At 39.1% G+C, this 25,540-nt stretch overlaps 1 protein-coding gene across 4 annotated transcripts in view; it reads right to left on the bottom strand.

Annotated features, from left to right (window-relative positions):
* LOC142102367 (fibronectin type-III domain-containing protein 3A-like) overlaps positions 1-25,540 on the bottom strand; it is a 79,800-nt gene that overhangs the window by 43,137 nt on the left and 11,123 nt on the right. For 3 of the 4 annotated variants that reach the window (XM_075187201.1, XM_075187204.1, XM_075187203.1), the window contains exon 2: positions 2,921-3,059. In XM_075187201.1, the coding sequence (XP_075043302.1) occupies positions 2,921-3,031 (111 nt within the window). In that variant the 5' untranslated portion in view covers positions 3,032-3,059. Of the gene's footprint in view, positions 1-2,920; positions 3,060-7,871; positions 7,965-25,540 lie in introns of all 4 variants that reach the window. The other variant, XM_075187202.1, reaches the window with a different exon arrangement.

Raw genomic sequence — 25,540 nt, 5'->3', positions numbered from 1 at the left:
AGTCTCACTCTCACGAGATCTCCTCAGTAAAGAGCGTACAGCGCGCCGGAGAAGGAGGTAAGTGCCGGGGGGGGCCTCACGGGGGAATGGAGGCCCAAGGGCCTCCATTCCCTTAATCCGGCCCTGTGTAGGTGACCAACATCTGATGTGTCAGTTATTAACAGAGGTCAAATCATACTTGCCCACTCTATTATAACCTCTGGTAGACTCACGGCAACCCCTTCCAGATACCACTTAATATTCTACTGAAGTGGATGGAGCCTCAAAAGACTCAATACAATGCTAATCGTGTCATGTCCCGCTACCCGCCATGATGTAACTCACACCACTGAGCAACAAGTGTAGGGGGTGATGGTGTGTTCGGGGGCAGTGATGACACCAGTTTCGTCATCATGCCCCCTACACTTGTCCCTTGGACCTTCCCTTCTTCTGGAGGCGAGGTTCAAAAATAAGACACGTAAAGGTTTAACTTCCCCAACAGAGCTAAATATTCTTCAACTGGAGAGAGTCCACCAATGACACTGGTAAATTAATAGGCTTCATTCCCATGAATACTGGCTAAGCCTCCGCAGTGTATATGCGAATAAAATAAATCCTCTGGAAATATCCTTATAAAGGAGTCTTCTAGTCCAGATTCCTAAAAAACTTACTAGCCAGTCTGTCAAATAAATGAAGTAGGGGCATTATTTTACTGTAACCTTCTCAATTTCCTTACAGCCAATTAATAGTGTGAAAAATAATAAAAATAAGAAGGAATGATATAGTGGATGTTCTGCATTAGGACTCTATATAAATAGAAAACATACTAGGTGATGGACCGGCGCCAGTTGGGAGATTTTCGCCATTATCATTCAGGACTGTGACCGTTCCTTTTCAAGCTTCCGAATATTGATGTGAAATCACTGTTCAAGGTGGTGTGGCAAGAAAAGGATTGGTGCTTTAGTATCGTCAGACACATTTTCGTTATATTGACAGATTAAAAAATTGGATCAATAAAAAAAATAAAAAAATAATAAAAAAAGAATCACAAGTTAAATAGGTACAGTAAGCCCAGGTTGGAAACAATCTCGGGAGACAACTGTTAAGCAGTATCAGACCAACTCCTTTGCAGGGTGTTCGCATCGACAGAAAACTGAACGCCGCTATGCCCCGGGCCCCTGACAGGGTTCAATATGATGGTAATTTTGCCCCATTGGCTAGGTTGTTTTTTCCATCTTTGAATGCACCCGTGTATAAGATTTCTAAGAAAACTACTTGCGTGCTTGTGAAAGCTGCGGAGGGATGTGCTACACTGGCTGAGAAATAATAGAATGTCGCTGATCAGTGAAGTGGAAGGAAGTGATACCACTTCATAAAGCGTTGGGTCGGCCTCAGCTAGAATAATACAGTCTACTTCAATCGGAATGTCAGCAAACTGCTGCAATTGTGATTGTGTGAGAATTTTAACTGTTGTACCCACCGGCCATTTGAAAGTCCTGAAAGAGTATTCAATGTCACATTCCTGAAATTCTACCCAATTTGGCTGATTTATATTATAATATATAAATTGTACAACTATATTTCTAATATCATCATGGGTATGAACTAGACATTACTGAGGGCTATAATAGAATTCCACATAGGCCCCAAGACCTGCCAAGTCACTCTCCAGTTTGGCTTCACATCTAAAGGTTCATTCATCCTACGAGATCTGCTCCATCCTAAAATAATACCCAACAATGCAACATTCAGATTACTCGTTTATCAACCTGGCATAGGTGCTGTGCTATATACACATCAATTTTCTCCTCGGTAGCTGCCTGAACAAATTAACACACAGCAGGATTAAAAGGACCATAAAAAAAATGGCTACAACTGCACTGAATCAACGCCTACAACTGATACAAATGAGATATCACTGAATATCCCATTTGTAGCAGAAATCATTGCAGAGCAATAACGCATGCTATGTTACATCGTCCTGGCATCACCAACTATAGACTTGTAGCTTTCGTCTAACTATAACCTCAAGATAGCTGTTGTTAAACTACAAACTCAAGATCCTCAGCAAGACAACTGTCAATTAAGCTGTTGACTAGCTGATAAATTTCCCATGCTCTATAAAGCTCACAGTACACTATATTTCACATACATCACATATACTATATATCCAGTACAGTAGTTATCCAATCTGTGCATACTGTCAGTGGTATTTCCACTTTCAACGAATTACTGACAAGCCAAATACTTTTCAAAAAACAAACTTTCTAAGAAATAATGATTCTCATTCTGAAGCATTCATAGGCTGCATAAAGCTTTGTACACACTATCGCATTTTACTCCAGATGCGAATTCTGTAACCATTTTACCAACGACTGAAAGTCCCGATGATCATGCAGGTTCATGCGTACACACCTACACAATTTACCTTCAGATCTATGGTCTTCATCTCTCATAACCATCTGCTGAAAAGTTTGTAACTAAATTTGGTGTTTAAATTACTTTTACACATTCTTGCCAGAGTGTAAATAGGACACTCAACTTTTTTTTTAATGAATCACATTCACTTGATTCAAAATGGCATTACTTAATGCACACTGATACGCATCGGGACCTAATGGTGTTGCTTGATCTCCGAGACCAGACTCAGGCTGGACTGATGGCAGATGAGGTACAGTAGGATTACATCAATCGATATCCAGGATTGATGTTTATGGATCAGATAAGCTCTATTTTGTTTGCACCTTTTTGTTTCTGTTTGTACAGTAAATAATGGTTGAGGGGCGATTACAGCCATCAGGGAGCACAAGAGATCTGACAAACGGTGCATACACAATAACTACAAGATTGTGCTTTTTATATAAATTAGCTGAACTTAACCCAGAAAAAATAAATGTAGACCGTTAATCCATCACTCTAACTGCTGGTAGCCATGATTTACCTGCTGGTTACTATCACCATTTACCATGTGAGGTACAAGTGACACTTCATTCAGTAAAGATGTGGCTTCCAATGGAGGAGGCTGGTCGGCCATCATGGCTGAAATGATCATTCATCGACAGATATTTTACATCCACCACCTGCAGGCAAGAAAATAAAATTTGATTACATTTTTGTGTTAATCCCTATATTGTTTGGCAAATACACGTTTTACTCGTTTAAACTGCTTTACAGAATATACTGTAGCATACAGCCGGTAAAAAAAAATTAGTTGTAATCCTTTCAACTCAAATGGAAAATACACATAATGGTATAAATGGATGACCCCTTATTGCCTACACAAATGGTACAAATGGATGACCCCTTATTGCCTACACAAATGATCACATTCTAGACATTTAGAAGGGTAGCTGCAATGTTAATGTACATACACAGAATGCCTCACAATGAAATGTAGGAATACTAGAATTATTTATAGGCTATATCCAACTATCTCATACACATGCTCATATGATATGTTACAAATCAATAATGTTATGTTAATTCTAAAGTGCTCTAAGTAGATGTGAACTCTCAGGTTCCATAAGTTACTATTTACCTACTATGAATCTGAATTCATTCTTATTACACACAGAACATGAATTAAAGTGCATGCAAGTAGCAGAGCGATCCTTGAATCCAAAGTGATACAGGATTCATTCACGAGCCATGGTTTCTTGTGTTTTTAGGGGGAAAAAAATCCTCCACAAAATCAATGCATTAACGCAGGGCGTACAGACCATTTGTTCCCCCAGCCTAGGGCCCAGATTGAGGGTACAGGCTCTTCCTGTGGCCTGTGTGTATCAGCTACAGGAACCGGGCTTCTATCTCTTCCTTCTGATTGCACATAGCAGTTACTGTAAACACTGGGATCCTGCCAGACTAGCGCTAAGCTTTGTGGATGCAGAAATCTGGCTAGTTATCTTAGGAATCCATAGTTCAGTATTACATTTATAATTACTAATAGTCTAGTTGTATTTATGGGAGGTACACAACAGCTGTGCAAAAGCAGGATCATGGAGACTCACCCTAAATGCCATTAAAGCCAAACCTCTGCTTTACTAGACCTCTGTCACCAAATATGGAATTAAATACATTCATATTAATAGAAGAAAAGTGTTCTGACCATGCACCATATCTCTGCATCATGAGCTGCGCTGGTGTATAAGACCCTACAAGCACACACAAAATTCCTCCCACCTACCCAATACTACTGTGCCCAGAAAAACGCTTTGTAAAAAGCCAGAAGACATCCAGTAGAATGCTGCCTCACATACACTGCTAAATAAATCCATGCCCCCCGTTATTTGAAGCGCTTGCATCTATTACAACCACCACACAAGTATCTAATTCGCCAGTTGTATATGACTGCACCTCTGGCCACGTGTGTTACACAGCATCTTATTCAGTGGCAGCACTGCTTACAGAAGAAACCATTTGATTGGATACAGCCTCACCAATGGATAGAGGAGTTTCAGGTAAGGGAAGGACCATGGAGACGATGCACGAGCCTATTGGATGCCCACAGACTTAGTTTCTAATGCAAGCATTTTAGAGTCATATGTGTTAACACTATATTACCTTTTAGGCAACAAAGTATCTCATCATCCAAAAAATATGGTCATGTTTGGACACTGTTCTCTCCATGTTTTACTATGTTGGCTAGAACATTTTTAAAGCATTCAGTTGTGACTGTTACAACAACTGTAATGAAAAGATTTCGTCAATGACTTCAAGCTTTCCAAACACAGCAAGCATAATAAACCAATCTATGTAGACATTGTGTTTTAGTTAACAAAACTTCAAAGTTTCGATTTTACACTTTAACGCATTTTAGACTTTTTCCACATTCCCTTATTCTGTAATATATTTCCCTGGGCACATTCCCTTACATAAACACAATTTTTTTCCTGCATTTTGAACTATTATACTACTGTACAGCAGGTTTTATTTCTAGTTGTGTATTACCGAAAATGTACATAAAATACTTTAGTTCATGTTGCAGTAATGCAATGGTTCAAAAAATACTGTTCTTAGCATATACAGGACTGGATATGTTTGCTCAATTTTATTTTATTGTACAGGTGTGATGTGTTAGTAGAACATCCACCAGGTGTAGACATCTTACATGCTGGAACAAACGGTTTTACACAATAAGCCACTGTGGTCAATTGCAAATGATATATTCTTAAGTGTGGAATGTCGTTGCCTTATTAACACTTTCTTGGGATTTCAGTTTTTCAGGCCGTTTGAAAAATGTAAAGTAGGAGTCTGAATGATTTTCTATATCTGCGGAATAAAATCCATGAGAAACGACTTCCTCTCAAACGTGACCAATTAACAGGATGAATTTAAGTGTCTAGAAAAACACTGACATCGTGGTTTGAACAGTTAATGACATTCAGCACTCTCATGAAAAAATGAGATAACAGGATACAGGAAATTTGTCATGCCATATTACGTTTATCTGGCATCTTTTCCCCCTGCAGGGATAAAACAAAAGAGCACTGTTCTTTGGAGTGAGTTTTATTGCTCTAATTCTACATCCCCGCATTTAGCAGTCCGACTATTTAAATATATAGCTTGCACATTGCCCTGTGCACTTCAGCGGTCTCCACCTTCGCTTAACGTCAGTTTATGGACTTGTGTGCGCCTTCTGGCAATTTTTTACTAAATAGAGCAAAAGGCTTTTTCTTTTCAAGCATAAAGTTACAGCAGAGTTGTTGTTTGGTTACTTTGAGATTTCTGCACTGGATAAAATTTGTATTAGGAGCGGATTTGTGTAATATCCCAGGGCACTGAACAGAAACAAATAACTCGGCTATAAAGAGATAGCTATAAAGCACATTAAAAAGCTGCAGGAAAGTAGGCACCAAGCCATTTAAATTAAAGTAACCCAAGAGTGGAATCTGTCTTTAAATGACACATGGTAACATGATTGCCATAAATCCCCCCCGCACAAAACAAAAAAAATATAGGTTGTCACCACTGACTCAGCCAACATCATTTCAAAAGAATTAAACTTCTCTTTATTGTAAAGTCAGATAAGGTCTGATCATTACACAGTGTGGACATCACATACCCACATTACTTCCTCTGACTGTGGCAAGTTGTTAAAACATTGCTTTGGTCAACGGCACAATAATTCTTAAAATAAAAAATAAAAAACTATGCACACACTTGGATGTCATGTGACATATTATTGCATGTGGTTATGATACGTAACTCAGGAACTTATTTTTCAAGCAGATAACCTTATGAAACAAGACATTTTGTTTGCAAGTGCATGTACTTATCACACATTCCTTTGTTTTGAACGCCAATGGGGGTCATAATTAGAAGAAATCCTACATTACAAGTGCAAAGTGGAACTAAATCTGGGGGTAAATGTATCAAGCCGAGAGTTTTTCGGTGGGTTTGAAAAACCAATCAGATTCTAGCTACCACTTATTTAGTACATTCTACAAAATGACAGCTAGAATCTGATTGGTTGCTATAGGCAACAGCTCCACTTTTCAAACTTGCCGAAAAACTCTCAGCTTGATACATTTACCCCCTGATGTTCATAATTTAGGCTGTATTGTAGAACTTAGCCTGTGAATTATAGAAGTACAATAATTCAGAACCTGCCCAACAGAGTTACTATAGTTATGTGAAAGCGAGCCCCACATCTCAAGTCAATTGATGCAGGTCATCATATATGTAGGCAACAAACTCTTTTGTGCCGTCCTTGCCTATCTCTATATTGCGCTTTAAAAAAAAAAAAAAAAAAAAAAAAGTCTGACCAAGAACAGAAATGCTGCTGTCTGCTTGCACTCTGCAGGCTGAAGAAATATGTTTAACAAACTGAGACCTGGCGCAGTCATATTTACATTGGATGTACATGGCGCACTGCATAGGAACAGATGTCAAAATAAGAACAAGATGTATCTTTTTGTAGAATTTAGGAACCAGTCAGGCAAGTCTAGGAACCAGGGAAGATATGCACTAATTGAGATCAATAGTAAAGACTAGCGTAGAGTATTATAAAAGCTCAGCTTAGAAGGAGAATTGGGCTGCAGGGTAGAGAGCTCTCTCCCGTGCTCGCTCCTCTATATCTCTGTGTATCCTGGAAAAAGCCTATCCCAGGATAGAGCACGTTGCATCAACTGCACTACCAATAACATGCTCTCTCAAAGGAATCTGGGAAAACACTTTTTAATGCCAACTACAAAGTGACAAGGCATTACGTAGTTGGCGTACAAACCAAAAGAAACGTCATCACAGGACCTGGGGACTCTACCTCTTTAACCCATTAATCCCTTCACAATAAAGTGACACATAAGAACAAAGTTAATTGGTGCATTACACATGGTTTAATGTGGCAATCTCATCTGAAGTAAATCATTTTCATCTTTTCAGACTGTATTACAAAAAAAAAAAAAACTGAGGTACTTGGAAAATCCCCTCTTAGTTAACACAGGAAATTTTCTTTTCATATATTCAAATTGTTTAAACTAAAATAAGACATTGTGAAAAGCTAGACTACTCACAGAGCATCTGCTGTTCTGATACCTACCGCAATGGTTTATATAAACTTTAGAGTTTCTGTCATGAGAGTTTCAGAGACATCTGGAGAACAGAACAACGCAGATGCAGAAACCAGAGAGAAAATACAAAAGAGAAAATCTAATCATTTAGCCAACGGCCTTTGGAGGTTAATTTATAGATAAACAATTTTCAAGCTTATAAATACAACTTTTATGTTCTGCTCCTGAGAAAAGTTTGTTGAAATAAGAAAATATTTATATTTTCTACTACCTGCCTCAGTCAGCAACTGTGATCCATTCTTAAAAAGCAATGATTACATAATGCTTTCACATGATTAACAAGAGAATCCAATTAAGAGGTACTGTGAATAATTAATTTCTCACCAATTAAACGCAGCATAAAAAGTCCATTCAACAGTCAACCCTTAATTTGCAGAAGCCTGTGACAGTTTCCTAGTGTCACAATTTTGTTTCAATCTGAAAGTACACATCATTTACAAGCCATTTTACATGCGAGCTACAGGATTTACAAATACAATTTAACAGTCAAATCCATCTTTTCAGAAGTTTTAATATAATCTGCCCCCTGACCTAATAGTACATTTTTGCTAATAGAATCCCCCCCTCTAACAGCCAAGCATACCGCTGCATCAACCTGATGTAGTCAGATTTTGTTAAGCAATTATTATTATCATTTATTTATATAGCGCCACTAATTCCGCAACGCTGTATAGAGAACTCACATCAGTCCCTGCCCCATTGGGGCTTACAGTCTAAATACACACACACACACACACACACACGGGTCAATTTGTTAGCAATCAATTAACCTACCAGTATGTTTTTTGGGAGTGTGGGAGGAAACCGGAGCACCCGGAGGAAACCCGGGCAAGCATGGGGAGAACATACAAACTCCTCAACGGACATAATTAAACGGGGAGGCCTATTAAAAGGTCATATTAATTGCCATTGCTATAACACCTTTTGTTTGTAGGTAATTGCACAGACCCCAAGGGAGGATACAACCAGATACCTGAGTGCAGGTAACATTATTTTGCACTGCCTTTACTTTAGGCTTACAGGAACCCTAAAACTGTAAATAGTGTAGGAACTAAACCATTTTTGGGTCATAAAAAGGTACAAAGTGTAGAACTGATCTGAGCAATGTTTCTGCTTTGGGCCTCTTTCTAGTGATCCCGATACAGAGTGAGTAACATGCAGTTACACAGGCAATCTAGCAAAGTTAGGCTGGGTACACACTACAGTGTTTTCAGCTGATTATCGGGCCAATCACACGATAAACGACTGTTCGCCTCAATATTGCATTAGTGTGTACGCTGCAACGATTATCGTTCCAAAGCACATTGTATCGTTTCATTTGTTTTTTAAACTGGACTAAAAATGTTGTTTTTATGATGGAACAATGTGATTCCAATCCTGCAGTGCGTATGTACTCACGATCGGCAGTATCAATAGATCTTTCTGGAGTGTGCAGTCACAATCTTTTTCAGCTGATGGTTATGACAGATGAAGAGCACAGATCTGAAGGTAAATTATGCGAAACGTGTATAGTGTGTACATATGAATCGGCATGCTGATCGGGACTTTTTTTTCAGTCTGTAAAATCGTTAAATATGTCGCATCGTGAGAAATTAACTGTCGTGTGTTCCCAGCCTTTATCTGTGAGTAGTCCGATTGTCTTTTCTATAGATTAACTATAGGGGAAGACTTCTTGCTGTTGTGTTCTAATTAGTTCTGAAACTTCCTACAAAAAGGAATTATGGAGGTTTGAGAAGTCCCTAAAAGATATTATGTCACTTACAACTGCTCTTGGGAGTTAGGAGATGGCAGAGCCGCTTAAAAAACAAAAAGCAATTTAGTTGTAGTCTCTATCATGTTTGTGTAATAAGAAATCCATGTCACTTGTTAACTCTTTGTACAAACATTTTTCTAGCATACTTCACAGTTCGTTAACATTACCCTTAAAGGCATAGCCGTGTCTCATGTATACACCAATAAGCATCTATAACAGACATAATAAGAACCAAGAAAGGTTATTTATCGGGGAAAATCTGAAGTGAAGAAATATTAGTTACAGATGTAGCCTGTTATGGTCACTGCACTTCCGCTTGCAAGCCACAGTTGTAAGACTATGGTATCACTTACATATAGGAATCCACACACACCACATAACACAAAACACACAAAAACCTCTCAACAGTCATTTACAAATATACAACTGTAAACTGCGCAGTCTTTCAAACACACAGTGACTAACTATGCTGATGTTTAGTATAGGATGAGTAACACCACCATTATAAGTACTAGACTCAATCTCGGAATAAGGCACGCAATACACCTTTAGTTTATTAACTTGTACATATTCCCCTGAAAATTGTACTAAGCGAGTCTATTTCTTTTTATCTTGCCTGCGTCTGTGCTCTTTTACCAGTTCTTTATATCATTAGGCAGAGATGTTTAGTTCTATTCCCCAGGGATTCAATGGGACACTACTCTGCTTTCTGTATTGGATACAATTGTATCCAGAGAGCAGCTTCATATCAAACAACCATCCAGCATGATGATATGCATACAAGGCCGAAAGGCACAGGAGGGAGCTATAATGATGAAATGTATTTACTAAAAGCTGCAGGTGGGCACGCACACGCACGCACGCACACACACACACACACACACACACACACACACACACACACCTACCTAGTGGCACATACCGCGTTAAGGACACAAGAAAGAAAAATTATTGTGTCCTTTGTCATTTTAACTTAACCAATGCAGCCTTGGAAATATATCCCAAAATATATGCCATCTATACCACAGACATGTATTTTGCCCCAAAACAAAATGCCACTTTACAGCAACTGTGTTCTCAGAAATGTTGCCAGCCGGGTGGCATTAAGAAGCAGCCGGGTGGGGGCGGTTGTAATACTTTGCAATAATATTTAAAAATGTTGGAGGTTATTGCCCACAGCTGCCAGGACTGGTCAGACTGGTGGTCAGTGGTCTAACACATACTGCTGGCTGTAGTACTTACATAGTGCCTGTTATAATAGGCGAAACAATAGTTTGTTCTATTATAACAGGACTCTGTTGGGCTCCAAAAGCCGAGTGGTTAGTAAAAACAGCCGGGTGGAACACCTGGCAATAGGTGCTGGGGAGAACACTGAGAATCACAAATAGATACTGTGTGCAAAGCTTTTCATATTATGACCTAACTTCACAAAACTCTTTATTACATTAACCACTGACCAAGCTTCATCCCGGGAACCTCTCTCCTGTCTAATGAAGAAATAACACAGCTCCAGGCAGATTAAAACCCTTCCTTGTGCACTAGTCCTTTGTGGTGAAACTCCAGAGATCGGTTACAAAGGCCAAAGCCCTACTCGTACACAGCTGGGGGCTTCTGTAATACTCAGAACTGGCCACAGGTGAGTTTGACCAAATCCTATATCACTTTGTACTGCAACCAGCACACTTCTCTGTCAATTTAATGACATCACTCCTTGGAAGCCCGAAGGAGAATTTAAAACATAAGTTCCATATTATGTACAAACAGATTTCAACATTTTCTTTCTGTAGAAATACTTAAGAATTACTTTAAAACGTTGTGAAATTCACATACTAAAGAAAACCAAAACACAGAACAGGACTGTTTATCTTAAATTGCCTAGGGCATCAATATTTGTGGGTGGCAGCAAAGAAATAACTAAACTCTTTCTGTTGCTGGTTTGCATATGTCACTGAAGGGTTGGTAATTGGAGAAAGGGTAATATCTCTTTGAAGAACCTTGGCAGCCACATAAAGAAGAATATCACCCAGAGGTAAAAAATTAAACTGCAACTTCTCTTCCTCCCAAACTAGCACAGCAGGGGTTCAGGGTCAGAAACCCGCGCCTTTTGTGTGCCACCCCCTGTGCCGTTATCAACTGTCAATTCAGGGAAGGTGAATATTGTGTTTGAAGAGATTTCCATATCTTAAGAGCCAATCAGAGCTCTTGATACAGAAGGTTCTACAAGTTGAGGCCAGAGGGGAGATAACACCATCCAGATATAAATATTATACTGTAAGCATCATCATCACCGTTTATATAGCGCCACTGATTCCGCAGCGCTGTACAGAAAACTCATTCACATCAGTCCCTGCACAATTGGAGTTTAGTTTAAATTCCCAGACAGACACTAGGGTCAATTTTGATAGCAGCCAATTAACCTACTAGTATGTTTTTGGAGTGTGGGAGGAAACAGGAGCACCCGGAGGAAACACACGTAAACACGGGGAGAACATACAAACTCCACACAGATAAGGCCATGGTCGGGAATTGAACTCATGATCCTAGCGTTGTGAGGCAGAAGTGCTAACCACTTAGACACCGTGCATGCATGGGGTGTCATAAGAAAGACAGGCTACTGAGCTCAGAGGGCAATAAGTAGAAGACTTGTGTCCTATTTACATATTGTGAAAACACAGATGTGGAAAAATGAGCATCAGATCCAAGTTATTTAATCCCTCATGAAACGACCACATTATAAATGATCCAATTGTTGTTTTAACCAAAACTATCCCAGACTTTAAATGATAAGAACAGTAAAAATCAGAGTTCGAATCTCTGCAATTGACAGCATGTAACCTGTATTATTCATCATCATCATCATCACCATTTATTTATATAGCGCCACTGATTCCGCAGCGCTGTACAGAGAACTCATTCACATCAGTCCCTGCCCCATTGGAGCTTACAGTCTAATTCCCTAACACACAGACACACACACCCAGACAGAGAGAGGGGGGGGGGGGGGGGGGGGGGAGACTAGGGTCAATTTTGATAGCAGCCAATTAACTTACCAGTATGTTTTTGGAGTGTGGGAGGAAACCGGAGCACCCGGAGGAAACCCACGCAAACACGGGGAGAACATACAAACTCCACACAGATAAGGCCATGTTCGGGAATTGAACTCATGACCCCAGCGCTGTGAGGCAGAAGTGCTAACCACTACGCCACCGTGCTGCCATATACATATTACAACCCTGCTGGCTATCAAAAAGAAATGTCACATTTGTCAATTAAAGATGATCATAGTAGGTAACCAAATAAATGCAAATATAGTCAGACTTAGAGGCAATGATGTTCAACAAGCAGTGGGAGTAAAATACTTGGTCATACAGAAATGGGTATTAGTCGGAGCAGGATGTATCACAACCTTAAAAGGTCACTGGTAAGACCTCCCCTGTACTGTCTACAACTCTGGAGGTCCTACCTTCAAAACAATACAATTATAAAATATCTAAGAAAGGCTATTATAATGGTGCATGGACAGCATAACAAAACCTACCAGGAAAGACTGTACAAACTGAGGAGAGAGGGCACAGAGGTGATACTACAGAAACATTCAAATATACCAAATGTATTAAAGTTCAGGAAGGCAGTGGGTGCACATTAACTAAAACAAGAGGAAACATTCTGCAATTAGAAGAAAACGGAAGGACCAAAAGATTTTTTTATTTTTTTTATTTACAGAAATAGCCATTGAATAGTCCCATCAGCTGAAGTTGAAACTCATTAAAATAAATTCAAGGATGCATGGGACAAACATATGGTTATTGTTACACAGAACTAAAATATAAAAGGGGGGAAAAAAACAAAACAAAAACAAAAACAAAAAACATCCTCATGAAAAAAGAAAAACAAATCACAATAAAGGACCTGTATGATAAATTTGTTTGCAATTTTTTTTCTATTCCCTTTTTCTTCCGAGATTCAATGCACTTGGCTCCTGCCTCCCTTTCCCGTCCCTCTTTCTAGCGTACTCTTTTCCTCATCTTTTCATTCTCTCTCTCTCTACTGGCGTGAATTCACACCTGTGGGTAAATGTATTAAGCTCCGGGTTCTTAAACACCCGCGAGTTCCGCGTCTTCGGCGTTTAAATTTAAAGCGGCGCTGCCTTGTAAAGGGAAACTTCCCGAATATGTCGGGCGTGATGATGTCACGCTCAACATTCAGTGAGAAGCGAGGAAAGGAGGATGCTGGGTCCCGCGCCACTGGATTAGTAAGTTGTTTTTTTCTTGGCCACGGCACCCCTGGGAGCCGCGGCGCACACTTTGGGAACCGCTGCTATATACTATACCGGATGTTATAAGGAAGCTCTTATAGTCAGAATACTGGAAACATTTGATACCTTGTAAAGATAAAAGTCTTCAGCAAGACATATATGAATAGTTATAGGAAATGCCCTTGTTAAGCGCCAGAGGGCTACTACAGTCCATAAAAGATATTCCCTTAAGTTATACATGGCACTTACTCTCACTAAAAATCAAAATAGCTATGTTTCCCCCTAGAGACTATAAGTTTGTTTAAAGTTATTGTCAAATCATCTAGAACATTGCTCAGTATTCAATTCGGATCTTGTCGTTTTTTTTGTTTGTTTGCTTTTTAACCATGTAAAACAAAAAGTCACATAACATTCTCCAAAATCAATTTCTCATTTCAGCAAGTAAACAATGAAGTTATATTACTTCAATGTACGGGCCACTAGGTTTGTAAATCCCACTCACTGTGTCTGAGACCAAACTCTGTTTTTCCAAAGGTGATTCAAGGAGTTAGAAATTCTACCCTAAGTCACGTCTTTAAAACTCATATCTGTTTACCAAGGATGTGTCATTCAAACCAACACTTGGAAACACATCGATACAAGTCTCCATGTATTCACAACAATGTTGTTTCATGTCTGGGACAGATACTGTGTTTACAAAATGGAAAATTCAGATGTAAGGAAAAAAAGTTATATCAGGCTTGGATGACCTGCAAATAATTATCAACAAAATAATCTACATAGCTTGCTTGGAGAAAAAAAAAAAAAAAAAAAGTTCTATATCCTGTTGTAAAACACCTAATCAAACTAGATTAAACCTTTTTGCAGGAGAATATTGGTTGTATATAAAAAGGGAGCTGTTGACATGAATTTTCTGAACCAATCTTTATGTGCTCCCATTATCTACCCCCAGTGCAGACAGAGATTTTGTGGGCTGAACCTACTTGACTGCAGCATATGTATTCACTGTGAACCTGTGACATCACTGAAGCGTGTGTGAATGTAGCCATTATCAGGAGAAAGCAGCAATTCAGTGATGTCACTGGTTGCTAAGGAACTTATAGGATGCATTTCTCATTATGATTGGCAAGAGACAAGGCATGCATTCTCTTGTCCCAATCACGTAACTCTGGAAAGTTAACTATTAGTCATTCTCCCCCTCTCACTGGCTACACACATACTGATCGTGCGGGTTGAGCCAAGTACCAAGATCTGTATCCAATTTGGCCAGACAGGTAGTAGAGTGACTGGTTCTCAAACCAAACTCCTGCATCATATTGAGGTCTATTTGTGCACAGGCTACACAATCAGAGAACAATGGCTGTCATCTGCTGAACAGACTTGGGGACATTCCCGAAATTGATCTAAATGTCGATCAGACCATTCTCAGCCATAACCATCATTCTGCAGCTATACACATCCTCAGCGCTAATGTTGCTGCATATATAGTATTTCCCACTGTATTTTTCAGTTTTCTGTAAATATATATACACACACACATATACTATATATAAAAATATATAAATATTATATACATACATATATATATATATATTTCAACATACTATACTATGTCACCATAGGATATCCTTACAAAGAACGAATGCTTAAATAGGGTAAGAGGTTAAAAATAGATTAAAAAAATGGGCAGACTAGATGGGCCAAGTGGCTCTTATCTGCCGTCAAATTCAATGTTTCTATGTACACGTGACCATATCTGCTATTTAGACTGATGCTGGACTTTATACACAGAGATATGGAATATTTTTTTTTGTAGACAAGCTTAACTGGAGTATAAAATACCTTACTAAACAGTAATAACAGAAAATGACCATTTCTAAATAACACTATGTACATATTGAACATAAAACTGGAGTTAGTTTTGTACACAATCATGTTCCTTTTCCTGTGTGTGTGGTGACTTTATAGCTGACAAGTCTACACTCCACCTGGATACAGTCTCTACTTACTGTTTTATGCAGCTCCAAATCAAAAGGATAATGTATTGTAAAGGATGTGAGCTATCCCGTCAACAATACCGTAGCCTAGCACATTTTGTTTCTTATTATCATTTAAGTTGATTATGAAGCAAATAATGAAGTATCTCTTCCCATTCTACACATTGCCTAGGGGGGCAGGAATCTCCCAAGCACTAATGTCATTCTTTGAATAACTGAAATCTCCAAAGACTAGAAGGAACTGGATACCCTATAAATACCTAGATTAGTGAGCACAAAACTAGGATGCACAGAAAGTGTCCTTAAGAGGAATACAATACCAAGTCCCTCTTAGTGGGGGGATGGTCAGACCACCCACATACACTCATACAGGAAATCCTAAAGTGCTATTTAAGGTCAAGAATGCAGCAAAGCACTGTTGGAATAAAATACTTAGTAGAATTAATTGTATTGACCCCTGAAATCCAAAATCAATAAACAAACAAACATGTATTGTATTTCAGAATAATACTTGGTAATTTAAAACAAACTTTAACCCTATCAAGGCTAGAGGTTTTCGATAGCCTCTTGACCAAGTACATATTTTTAAGATTTGTTGGTTAAACGGTGAATAACTTTAATAATACTATAATTAAATAATAATAAGTTTATTTACTTTATTTTAGAGGGATGGTAAAAAAAAAAAAAAAAAAAAGAGACTGTCCAAGACTCTGTCCAGATATTTTCTTCTACTTCAAAACTTATGCATCCATAATTTAAACATTTGTAGTATTAATACAAGGCACCTGTAATTGGTTTAATTAAGTTTTGCATTGAATGCAGCTTATACCTTGAGATAGATATTTTTTTATTTTTTTTTTAATCGGGGGTTATATTATATTGCACAACAGAACATAACCAAGATAGAGCTTTAAAAGTGGACACATTCTCAAAATCCACTGTCCACTAAAGATCATGTTATTTCTTAAAACTCACAAGTCCACCTTGTTAAGGATTAGATGACCAGGGTATTTCACCCATTTATTTCACTACATTTTACTTTTGGGGTGTGGGGAACTACGATTTTTTTTTTTCTTTTCTTTTTTACTTCTTAGTCTACCCAAGTTAGTTCTAAATTTTTGTGCTGGAGTTTTGTTTTGGTAGCAAATCTAATTTAATTTGTATGTATTAACCAGAGCAGTGATTCTCAATTTATTTTAGCACACAGAACCCTAAGAATATCTACGGAACTTACTAGGGAACACCTACCTGTCCATATCATCATCAGCTATTTGGGGAACCAAAGTGGTCCCATACACAATGGTGGAACCAGGGAGTGTCAGGGACAACTTGGAATATGATGCCTGTCCTCATTTTTGGCAGCACGGTGGCTAAGTGGTTAGCACTTCTGCCTCACAGCACTGGGGTCATGAGTTCAATTCCCAACCATGGCCTTATCTGCGAGGAGTTTGTATGTTCTCCCCGTGTTTGCGTGGGTTTCCTCCGGGTACTCTGGTTTCCTCCCACACCCCAAAAACATACTGGTAGGTTAATTGGCTGCTATCAAATTGGTGTGTGTGTGTTAGGGAATTTAGACTGTAAGCCCCAATGGGGCAGGGACTGATGTGAGCAAGTTCTCTGTACAGCACTGCAGAATCAGTGGGGCTATATAAATAAAGGGTGATGATTATGATGAAGGATCATATCTACATCCCACTAGAATAGAGTGGATCCTAGCAGGCTGAAAGACCTTCAGCATCAGGAACCAGTTTAAGAAGGTCTCCAGATTCTAGAAAAAAACGTAGACTAAATTTAGACCAAAAAACCTTTTATAAGTAGAATTGCAGATGGTAACCTCCATTTGGCAAATTTCAAAAACCTACCTACTTTGGCAGATGATCGTCTCTTGCGAATTTACAAACAGTGAGGATCGCAAGGAATGACCCTTTTAACTGGCGGTGTGGTATTTCTGCTGGAGAGACTTTATAATAAGGTTATTATAGCTTATTATACACCTAGTAAATCTATTACAAAAAAATTACCGAGGTGATTCCACTCTGGTGTATTCATTTTAATCTTGATATAGATAAAAAATGTTTATAATCAAAAAAAAAAAGTGGTGATCTCCTCATCTGTAGAAAAATGTTCAACATTAACCAGAAAACATGATGATATCTACCATTGAATCGAATACAGTTAGCTCCATTGCAGCATCATGGCTCCTAGTAAATTCCTAGGCTGCCACCATTAATATCTCAGTGATGTCACTGGTTCCTAGTGAACCGATAGGCTGAAATTGTATGACTATTACTTCAGATTACTTATATTACCTTGGCCAGATACCTGAAATAACAGGCGATTGAGATTATCACTGGAGAGGACGTATTCCCCACAGTGGAAACTTGACATCGAAATATGTTTATGAATAGTGAATTTCCCCTTGAGCATACCTTTAATATCTTAGTTTAGCCAGCAGAAAGAGACACTTTGTGCGTTATGCTCCTGAGAACAGCAAACCACTGAGGACAAACAGGCACGGCATTCTAAGAACGTCTCATGTGCTGTTCTTTCCAAAGGGGGGGAAATGGTGTCAATTTAAATGGAATGGCTCAAATAGTAAATATGCAGTTACCAGCTTTGAAGCACACCTACTCAAAATAAAATATGTTAAGGCCATATTATTTCTCCTGTCAGCCGAAACATGTAGCTACTGTCAAAGAGGCACTGATGGAAAACATACAATTTCATTAGGGCCCTCAAGTAGCCTAGACGAAGCGTATACAGAATATTAAAATGAAATAAAAAAGTATAGGATATCTAAGCCGGTCCGTATTATTTGTCTTCAATACTCTGGACACAGATATCTGAAATAAGAAGTAGTTGTAAATTTTAACAAGACATTACACTGAAGCATTTCTTACTGTGACCAAAAAAGAGTAAAATGACTTTGGAATAGCAATCAGCAGATCAGTGAGAACTGTATTATTAGCACTGACAGTACTGGTGTCAAACGCTAAGTAGAAGGGGAAAAAGAAATGTATCAAGGTTCCATCCGGTATTAGAACTCATCAAAAACAGGACTCAAAAACGCAAATGCTGAGGATGAATATTAAGAGTCCGTCAGCAAATTGAACGACAATGCAAAATGTGTAGCCTTATCCTGCTTGATAAAAACCCAAATGCAACCGATTAGGCAAGATGCAAAATGTCAATATGTAAAGAATAAGATCACTCAAAAATTGAAGGGTCAACTGTGTAAATACAGGTCCCAGTCTGTTTTTAAAAAAAAAAAAAAAAAAAAAAAAAAAATATGCTGGATACACTCTCAAGTGGAGTGTAGGTAACTTACCTACAAGCTGACCAATAGTAAGTCAGTGATGGGTACATACCATGCAGTTTTAACTGGCCCTCACCACTACGTCATCTATCCAGCTGACCAGACATTTCAAATCATGAAAATACCAGTCTACCTAACCAACAACAACAAAAAAAGTTATTTACAAAAATTGACAAAACCTGGGTCTATGGAGTATACTGTAGTGAAAAAAATGGTTCAAAAGCTGTATAAACTATATTTCACTATATGTTTAAAAATGAAAAGCATAAGTAAATATAATAGACAACTTGCTTGTACTCATTACCAGAGTGTAAAGAAACAGTGCTGACAGCCGGGTCACAGGCTGGAGCAATAACATCTGGGAGATGAGATCTTGGTAGTATACCCAGCACTACTTGTGTGCCAACTGTTTTGACACTATTGGTCCATTCTTGTGAAACTTTCTGACACCATATTGAAAACAGACAAAGAAATAAAAATAAAAAAAATAAAAAAAAGAAGAAAACAGACTCTTTTTATTAACGATTCTCTGGGAATAAATAAATGTTATGATTCAATATATGATGGGCTTTTTTTTTTTTTTTTTTTACAGTGAACATAGGCTGCAGTGTTAGGAGGGAGGTGCTCATATATCTGAGCCAGCAAACTGACAGGCCTGCTCTTCAGAAATACAGTGTGGAATTGTGGATTTACACACAGGGGTGGGACCACTGATTTCACAGCATCTTATCCAACTGAAATCTCAGCTTTTGGACCAGTATCAGATCTCATTTGAGCACAGACCCGGGATGTGGCTTTAACTGTATATAGCAGGGTGGGGAGGAAACTACTTTTTTTTAAGCAAGCTGCAGTAGTACTTCAGAACAACACTGAACAAAGTATTTAACTTTCAAGCTTCATATGCGATTCGTTAAAGTGGGCAATCAGCACAATCACTAAGCAACTGGAAATGTGCGTCATACTAATTACCTCACACATGCCAAGAGCTCATCGACCAACTCGATTTACTGACAGATCAATTTCTTTCCAAACTGGATCCAGTTTTGATCTGTCAGTCTGAGGTCACACAATGGTCAATGACAAATGCAATGAGCGGACAATTTGATCAAATCTATGTGGCCAGCTATAGCTAAAGATCGAGGTTGGCACCCTTTGACAACACATTTGTAAGTCGGGATTGTTTTCTACTAGTTAAGCAGTGTTCAGAGACACATTGCACAGGTAAAGAAAAGAGGACATTTTGAATACTATATTCTTGCTAATAAGCCTATTTCAAGTTAGAGCTTTTGGCAAGCAACACTTTTTGGTGTTCATTTTGGCCCTACACACAGAGCAGTCGGGATATTTTAGTTGAAAGGACGTCCAAGTTGCACATAGGTGACACAGATTTGTAATCTCTTTGCATAAAACTAAAAAACGACTGTATGAAGTTTGTGAGGATAAGAATGCACCAATCAATAACGTATTAATTTGTGCCACCTATTTATGCACCTTACAATACAACACACCAAGAACTTTTTATAACTATATTATTGTACAGCTTGGCAAATTGATTAACATAAGAGTGTCTTAGTTACTGCTTTGAAAAAGAACAAGGGGTAGACTTACTAAAACTTCTAAAATGGTCAAGTGGAGGTGCTGCCCATAGCAACCAATCAGATTCTAGCTATCATTTCCTGGAATATATTGGATAAATGATAAATAGCATCCGATTGGTTGCTATGGGAAACACCTCCACTTTTCCTTTTTAGACGTTTTAGTAAATCTTGCTCCAAGTGTACACACAAAAGAAATGATCACATTTACCTAAAGAGTAGTAATGTCTTATAATGAGAAGTTGTCCTGTAACATCATAGATCGGTGGCTCCTATTTTAATACTGAGAGAACTGTATAGTCAATATAAATGATTACATCAGTTCTCCCTTACTAAAATACTTTACATAGAGAAATCTTCTAGGATTATCTGTACTTATGTCCCAGAAAGCACAATGCCTGTCTGGTCCTATTCTAGAAAGGGGCTGGGACAGCTGGTTAGTGATCATCAGCCAATAGGAAGAGCTATTTGCTGCACACCATGTGAGGGCTTCCTCTCACAGGTTATTTAATAGACCTATAAACAAACAATTTAATCGCTAAACCATTTTGTGCATGGTTACACCCTGCATGACAGACAGGTGCAAATAATTGGTTTGACCAATGAATCTACAGAACATGGCTATCCGAGGGTCCTGCATCTTTTTATGACAGAGGATAATGAACCTCTGAGGTAAAAAGTTGCTTAAATCTGAAAACAATATATAGTCTGCTTTCAGCAACTGAAATTCTACAACAACTTGGAGGAAAGCCAGAAGTGAGAGTGATCAATACACAGGAAACCGCAAAAATTAGTCTAGGATCTGGAAAGAGTTATAAAAACATTAAGAGTGGAAGAGAAGTACAAAGCTGCGAGATGGTGAAACCAGCCAGCCCTTGCTTGTCCAAGTTTACAACAAAGAATTAACAAAGAACACTGGAGTACAATAACTCCAGGACCTCGTTTCCGGGCTTGTGTTTGCACAGAAAAAAAAAAAAAAAGCAAAAAGGTCACTCTGACCCTTTTAGGAGAGCCTGAAAGGCCCAGTATGCCTGGGAATCCACAGTGACTGTTTGTTTTGATGCTGCTGTGAACCTTGACAGAATGCAAACGCTTTGTTACAAAGCAAACATTTGGCCAATGGGTCCCATGAAAGATGCACTGCGCAATATGCACACAACCATTAATCTGCCAGGCCAGGACAGAGGCGATTTGTTGATTAACAAACACCTCAAGGCTAGAAGTGGACAGGGGCAGCTTCAGACTGACACAGGTGTGGAGTTTGCATGGGTTTCGATTCCCTCCCCGCAGTCAAATAAAAAAAAAAAAGAACATGTAGTGCATACTACACACAGCTTTACAATGTGTCTCTCACTGGTCTGGAATCATTTAAACCAAAGCTGAGTAATCCAACGAATCAAGTGGGCACAGCACTTATCGATATCCACTACTGGTGCTTTTCGGTTTAGGTGAAGCCTTTTCCTGGCTGCTTATAACAACTTATGGCTCCTTGGTTTTCTGACTGCCTCTGAAGTGTCATTTCATTTTGTCACTAGTTCAGGGCCGGATTAAGGGAATGGAGGACCCTGGGATAAGAGGGCCTCCATTCCCCTGTGAGGCCCCCACCCATGGCCCTATCAATAATGATGCTGAGCACTTCTTTCAAGGGCCCCCTGGTTGCCCGAGGCCCCTGGGCTGTAGCCCAGTTAGACCTCGGGTTAATCCGGCCCAGACACTGATACACACAAATTAGAGAGCAAGACAAATTATTCCAACTTCCTACAAGCAGTCTAAGCCAAGACACCAAGTTACTGTAAACAAAAAGTGCCAACATGACACTTCTGCTTTTTGTACAGTAGGATTCCATAAAAGTACATGCTAGATAAAACTACATTACAGTAATACTATAACTCGCATTATTCATCCATGAATGATCAAAGTCTGAGTGGATACGGCTGGATGGAAAACAGTGTTGGTCAGTGACCCCATCAGTGAGCGAGTCTTCGGGTGATAAGAGCATATCCAGTTAACTTCCCATTGTGATCCATTTTTTCAGCCCAATTTCTACAGGGTAGGCAACCTGCGGCTCTCCAGGTGTTGTGAAACTACAAGTCCCAGTATGCTTTGCCAGTAGATAGCCAGCAGATAGGTGGCAAGGCATGCTGGGATTTGTAGTTTCCCAACACCTGGAGAGCCGCAGGTTGCCTACCCCCTGGCCTACATGAACAGATCTATACAGTTTGGTCTTCCACATGTTGAGCCAAAATAGAGACAGGACCAGCAAGACCAGGGGATAAACGTATTAAATTGTGATTCTGGCAAATTAAATTGGCGTTTTAAATCTAGACGACAAGGTCACCAAATATCAGCGATTTGCCAGAATCACAGTTTAATACGTTTACTCCTGGGGGAGAGGTACATCCGGCATGATGCGGTTTTAACTGTATCATTGTTAAATGCTGGAGATTTTAATTCAGAATGGGGACATGCATGCTGATCCAGAGGACGGCCACATTAAATTTCTTGCGGACTGTCTGTCGACCAAAATTGAGCCACATGGCACCACTTTGAAATGTCCCCCTTGTTTATTGACCAGCAAAAGTTAACCAAAGCACCAATAAAAATGTTATCATGCAATACAAAGGCTAGTCAATATATTCCCCATCAGCAATGTACAATACAATTTATACCATTAAATGCTAACAATGCTAAAACAAGGGTAACACGGAAAGTAATTCACAGGGACATGCTCATTATTTTAAGTGTTATGGAGCAGACAGCTGAAGAGAACATAAAAAAGCAGAAACATTAAAACACATATTAGAACACTATAAAACACATATTAGAAAACTATAGAACATTATAGAACACCCCCCCCCCCCAAAAAAAAAAGAAATTGTCCTCAACATATACAAACCTACAGATGCAAGTATCAAGTATCAAAGATTGACCACTGCATCAAATCATTTATATATTTGTATGTTGTGTATGCCTGCCAGCGTTATCACTTATTCCAAAAGGGTTTGTGACAAGTAAACTCTAAAATAAACATACGTAAGTGCATGAGATCTATTATGTGAAATGCATGAGACGAATCCCCCCTCCAGATAGTAGTTTGGAACAACATGCCAAAACTATACTAAAATTATGTTTAAAAATGCCTCTGGTCTGTTCCGAAACTGCCCCTGCTCGTTACATTGTTTAGCAGAGCTCCTCATAGCGTATGCCAAAAGGAACCATGTAATTAGAGCAGCAGTAATTATTATTGGCATAATGGGTTTTTAAAGAAGACATATTATACCTGTAATCCCCCCCCCCCCCAAAAAAAAGGACAATACCAGCTCTATATCCTCACACGGAAACCTGAAAGCATCTAAGAAGTGCAACACTACTTCCACCTAAAGTTTCCATTAAAAAAACTACAAACAAAAAAAACACAACCTTGGTGCGATGGGCAATAGTGAAGTTCCAAACTCACTTTTGAGCAGTCTGTAAATTTAATTCCAAATAATTTGTGCTATTAGAAGTTGGAGAGCTGCACCGCAAGTATGGGTATTCAAGGCATATTTAATGTGCAGACTGGGTGGTTCATGAAGCTGGCCAGTGTTCTCAAGACTGCATTTATTTTCAGATTGTCTTCCTGATTCATATCAAGTGACTAGAGAACACTGTGTGGCCTTTGTCATTGTATAGTCTGGAAAAGACCATCCCACAGGCAAAACCAGTGATGTGATGACTCAGTATAAGAGAGCGGAAATAAATGACTATGATGTGCAAAAACAGAGAGAAAAAAGGGAAATTGGCACAATACAGAAGATGAAGCAGAGTCCGAAATACAATTATCCAAAGGCTTTCAGTGCCAGCTCTGTACCAGGACATGATTGATGACACAGACACTATATTTGATTCTAGCAAACCTACGCTAACGCAGTGTTTTTCCCAACCTATATTAACCCCTTGCCTGCCTGAGAAATAAATGACTAAGGAATGTTTCTCTTTCAAACATGTTTCTCTTTTGTGTCATGAACACAAAATGTGAATTTTAAATATTTTTCAGTCTAGTCAAGTTAAGAAACAGCACGTGTGTGTATGTATGTTTTACATTTGTCATATAGGAAGGCACAATGGTCAGCATTGCTATCCAACAGCGCTGGGTTCTTTTCCAATCAGGCCCCTACGCATGGCACTTGTATGTTCTCGTGGGGGTCTTTTGGGTGCTCTGGGTAATCCTACAGTCCAAATACAGACTGGTTGGCTAATTGGATTCGGACAGAATTGACCCTAGTGTGTACTTGGGTCTGCATGGTAGAGAATTTAGATTGTGAGCTCCAGTAGAGCAAGGACCGAAGTGGATGATAAAACATTCTCTGTAAAGAGATGTGTAACGTGTTGGCACTATATAAAGGATAATATATTTTAGACATTTTCTGTTATCATACCATGTATCTGTGGGATGTCATACTTATCCGCTCTTTTTTGTTTTAACTAATTATTAATTACATTTTAAAAGAGACATTTTCACAATAGAGACGATTATTCAGTGTTCTCCCCAGCACCTATTTCCCAGGTGCTTCACCCGGCTGTTTTTACTTGCCACCCGGCTCTTGGAGCCCAACAGAGCCCTATTATAATGCAATAAACCATTGTTTCTCCTATTATAACAGACACTATGAGAGCACTGCAGCCAGCAGTGTGTGTTAGACCAGTCCTGGCAGTTAAACAATGCACACGCACCCGGCTGTCCACATGATGCAAAAGAAAACGCTATTCATCGACTACGCCACCTTCTTCTATTGATCTATGGTCCAGTTGTGGGCTCACATGCCCACTGTAGGCACTGGACAGGGGTCACAATGGGCACTCTGACCAGTCTGTAGCTACGCAGCTCCATGCGCAGCAAGCTGACACCTTGAGTATTCTGACACCTTTCTATCATAGCCAGCATTAACATTTTCAGCAATTTGTGCTACAGTAGCCCTTCTGTAGTATTGGTCTAGACAGTCTAGCCTTCGCTCCTCATACACATAAATGAGCCTTAGGCGTCCATGACCCTGTTGCTGGTTCACCGACTGTTCTTCCTTGGACCGCTTTTGGTAGG

This window comes from Mixophyes fleayi, chromosome 9, assembly GCF_038048845.1.
Source record: "Mixophyes fleayi isolate aMixFle1 chromosome 9, aMixFle1.hap1, whole genome shotgun sequence".
Classification (NCBI taxonomy): Eukaryota; Metazoa; Chordata; class Amphibia; order Anura; family Limnodynastidae; genus Mixophyes; species Mixophyes fleayi.
The sequence above is the reverse complement of the archived record's forward strand: the minus strand, read 5'-3'. Positions and strand labels throughout refer to the sequence as shown.